This window comes from Nicotiana attenuata, unplaced genomic scaffold (assembly GCF_001879085.1).
Source record: "Nicotiana attenuata strain UT unplaced genomic scaffold, NIATTr2, whole genome shotgun sequence".
Taxonomy (NCBI): Eukaryota; Viridiplantae; Streptophyta; class Magnoliopsida; order Solanales; family Solanaceae; genus Nicotiana; species Nicotiana attenuata.
This window is the reverse complement of record NW_017671926.1, coordinates 196,779-201,049: the sequence shown is the minus strand read 5'-3', so window position 1 is coordinate 201,049 and position 4,271 is coordinate 196,779. Positions and strand designations below refer to the sequence as shown.

The 4,271-nt window shown below is 38.6% G+C and overlaps 1 protein-coding gene across 1 annotated transcript; it reads left to right on the top strand.

Annotated features, from left to right (window-relative positions):
* Nucleotides 1-974: 974 nt before the first annotated feature.
* LOC109210912 lies at nt 975-3,638 on the top strand. Its single transcript, XM_019374392.1, has 3 exons — nt 975-2,333; nt 2,439-2,609; nt 2,916-3,638. The coding sequence occupies exons 1-3, from the start codon at nt 975-977 to the stop codon at nt 3,636-3,638; spliced, it is 2,253 nt and encodes a 750-aa protein (XP_019229937.1).
* The last annotated feature ends 633 nt before the right edge of the window (nt 3,639-4,271 follow it).

The window sequence follows — 4,271 nt, the reverse complement described above, 5'->3', positions numbered from 1 at the left end:
ACGAAAGTACAGTGACTTTAGGACATAATTTGAAATAGTTGAGTGACCATTTGATTAATGGACTCACGATTTCACTTATCTCCATGAAAATCCTGATTTACAATGGTACTATTTATATACCGAAACATCCAAAACATCATCTTTATACAATCCACGGAGTCTAAGGAATCTGGTATAGCATAAACCAATAAAGTATTGAAACACTGGTTTTCTTTTCTTCCATTTCTTTTCCTTTAGCATAGGAAGGTTCAATTATTTTCTTAAAAAATAATTTTATATTCAACTACTTATTATCAGTTTCAACACTTTTATCCAAACATGTAACAACTTATTAAATCAGTTTTAACACTTAAAATTATTTTCAGCATCTAATGCTTAAAATCAGCTATGCCAAACGGGCTCTATATCCATTCCGCCTTATTCGGGCCCATTTCATTTCAAAAAGATCACGTCTAAAAAAAATCCCAAATTCCTTGGTCACTAAATGTTAAAGAGAGGGATAGTCACGTGCCTATCACGTGAGGGTACTTAAGCAGCTTAAATGACATTAGTTAGTTATAACTAATTATAGGATTGGGTAGTTTAGGGGTGAAAAGGTCGGTAGATTGGATGCAGCCAATTGGAGTGTATATATATGTATTATCAGTACATTGTAATAGCTAGCTTCAGTAATTGAATTCATCTTTTCTCCACTCAAACAGAAATTCTCTAGAACCTTCCCTCACAACTTCCGCCATTGATGCTTTCTCTGAAGCTCTCATATTCCATTATGGTATCAGAGCAGGAACGATAGATCCACGCTCACTGCAATTGTTACTCCTCATTTTTCTCCGGCAATTTTTTCTGTCGTAGGTCGATTGTGATTTCCTTTTCCAATCGATTCAGCTAGGGCACGCATTTTTTCTTCGCAATTAGCGACTGAAAATTCCTTTTGTTTGTGAAAGCAAAAATCAGTGCAACTAAGGTTGATAGACATGGCGATTGGAGATGAAATTCCAGCTGGAACGTGCACAAACACAGCCGCTGCAATTATCGATCATCATCATCCTCTGTTTCTACAACCGAGTGACACTCCAGGTAGTTCATTGATTTCAATTCAGCTAACTGGAAGTGAGAACTATGCAATATGTAGTAGATTTATGAAAATAGGATTGACAGGTAAGAGCAAATTAGGTTTTGTTGATGGACGATGCACTAAGGATAAATTCGATCGATCATTACATGAACTTTGGGAAAAATGTAATGCAATAGTTTTATCTTGGATCATGAATGCTGTAAGCAAGGAATTACTTAGTGGTATTGTGTACAAGTCAAGTGCGCACAAAGTGTGGACAGATCTGAAGGATAAATATGATAAAGTCGATGGATCTCGGATTTTTTTTCTGCATAAGGAAATTGCAACTCTGTCACAAGGAATATCCAGTGTGTCAACCTATTTCTCACGATTGACAGATTTGTGGGAAGAATATGATGCCTTGATGCCATGTCCTGGGTGTGATTGTCCAGAATCTAAGAGCTACTCTGAGCATTTTGAATACCAAAAGTTGCTACAGTTTTTGATGGGACTGAATGAGACATATGCACAAGCTAGGAGTCAAATTTTGATGATGAGTCCAATCCCTTCTGTCAACAAGGCCTATTTTATGGCTGTATCTGAAGAAAGTCAAAGAAAAATGGGGAAACCTACACAGACATTGGACATGGGAGATAGTACAGCATTATTCACTAACAAAGGAGGCATGATTACCGGAAATGCTTATAAGCCTAGAAGAAGCAATCTGTTCTGTGACTACTGTAACTATAAGGGTCATACAAGAGAAACATGTTACAAGATACATGGCTATCCAAGTGATTTCAAGATGAGAAGAAAAGCCAATAATTTTCCACAAAGACCAATGGTCAATAATACCATAAGGGAAGGGCAGCAGCCTCAGCATATGGGAAAGGCAATTGCAAATGCAGTATCTCAGGAAGGGCAGCAAATGCAGAACTCACCAGTTGGACTTACAACACCTACATTGCCTCAGCCAGTCATGTTTACTCAGGAACAATATGATCAAATTTTAAAATTGCTCAACAAAGACACAAGTGACAATTCACAGCATTTTGCAGGTACAACCAAGGCCACTACATTAGCTGACAAAACAAAAGATGAAAACTGGATAGTAGATTCTGGTGCAACCAATCACATGGTTCACACCAAAAAATTACTTGATAAGATCAATACTAAAAGCCTAAAATCACAGTCTAAGGTTCACTTGCCTGATGGTACCTCACTAGATGTTGTTTGCACAGGAGAAAGTAGGATTGGTGAATGTGGTGTTATCAGGAATGTACTATACATTCCAGATTTTAAATACAATTTGTTGTCAGTCTCTAAACTTACAAGGGACTTACACTGTTTTTTATCCTTTTATCCTGACTTCTGGATCATGCAGGACCTTCACAATGGGAAAGTGAAATTGATTGGTAAAGAGCTTGAAGGATTGTATAATTTGCAGCACAAGCAGGACAAAGCTGCAGCTGCAGCTGTGAGATCACATGGTCATTTCAGAGTAGAAGAGGACTTAGGGATTTGGCATGGGAGACTTGGCCATGTCCCTGACAAAGTGATGAAGCAAATCCCAAACATGAAGTTCAAAGCAAACAATGAAAAAATAAAAGACTGCACAATCTGTCCACTAGCTAGATAAGGAAGATTACCATTTCCAAAGAGTACAAATAGATCAAATAAACCATTTGAGCTGATTCATGTGGATGTGTGGGGTCCATATAGAGTAGCAAGCCACAATGGATACAAATCTTTTCTCACTATAGTAGATGATTACACTAGAATGATATGGGTTTACCTGTTGAGACTTAAAAGTGATGTGCTTGTATGTTTGAAATAGTTTTTTGCCTTAATAAAAACTCAGTTTGGAGCAACAATGAAAATCTTGAGAAGTGACAATGGGACTGAATTCTTTAACTCTGAATGCAGCAATTTATTTCAATCGTATGGAATGATTTATCTGAGTTCTTGTGTTCATACCCCACAGCAGAATGGGGTAGTGGAAAGAAAACATAGACACATACTAGAGGTGGCTAGGGCAATTAGATTGCAAGGTCATTTGCCTCTTAAATTTTGGGGAGAATGTATACATGCAACAGTCTATATCATCAACAGAATTCCCCTGTCAGTGCTTTCAGGGAAGTCCTCTTTTCAGTTGATGTATGGAAGAGCACCTTCCTTACAACATCTGAGAGTCATAGGCCGTCTATGCTTTGCCAAAGTTCTAGTAGGGGGAGATAAACTTGGAGCAAGGGCTATTGGAGCTGTCCATATGGGCTATTCTTCATCTCAGAAAGGATACAAACTTTATAATCTCTTGACTAACTCCTTTTTTGTCAGCAGGGATGTCAAATTCATGGAAAACATCTTCCCTTTCCAGCTTTTAAAGGAAGGGAAATTGCAGGTCTTTCCCAATGGTGTCATAACACCAGTTCCTAGCAATGACACAACACTTCCATCTACAGTTGCAGATCCACCACATGCGGCAACCACCCCTTCTTCCACAGATGAAGTACCACATGAGCCAGTACCACATGATCCAGTACATGATGCAGACTCACCATCACCAGGCTTTGAAGCCCCATAACAACCATACCAGCTAGGAGTACCATTTTCAAAAGCAACTTCCTCATCATACTTTAATAACCAGCTTAGGAAATCTAGTAGAACTATGAAAGAACCTACATGGATGCAGGACTATGTATGCAACAGTCACTGACAAACTCAAATTCACTGCCTGTTTGCAAGTATCCAATGCAAGATGTTCTGAATCATGATGGAGTTTCAGCAAAATACAAGGCCTATCTTTCCAAAATTACTAGCCTGAAGGAACCCAACAGCTATGAAGAGGCTGCAGGAGATCCTCCATGGGTGGATGCTATGAACCAAGAATTGACTGCCCTCAAAGAGAATGGAACTTGGTTCTTGGTAGATTTACCAACAGGAAAAGTTCCCATTGGTTGTAAATGGGTATTCAAAATTAAATACAGAGCAGATGGGGAAGTTGAAAGATACAAGGCTCGTTTATTTGCTAAAGGGTACAATCAAATTGAAGGGCTAGACTATCAGGAGACCTTTTCCCCTGTGGCCAAGATGCTGACAGTTAGAGTTGTTCTTGCTCTAGCAGCTTCACATAATTGGAATTTGTATCAGATGGACGTGTACAATGCTTTTCTTCAAGGTGATCTTACTAAAGAAGTATACATGTGTTTGCCTCAGG

Excerpts from the sequence above, each read along its gene's own strand:
- LOC109210912 (XM_019374392.1), top strand. The coding sequence starts at position 975 with ATGGCGATTGGAGATGAAATTCCAGCTGGAACGTGCACAAACACAGCC. Across the intron at positions 2,334-2,438 it reads AATGTGGTGTTATCAGGAAT|GACCTTCACAATGGGAAAGT; the intron begins GTACTATACATT and ends TGGATCATGCAG. Across the intron at positions 2,610-2,915 it reads TTGGCCATGTCCCTGACAAA|TTTGGAGCAACAATGAAAAT; the intron begins GTGATGAAGCAA and ends ATAAAAACTCAG.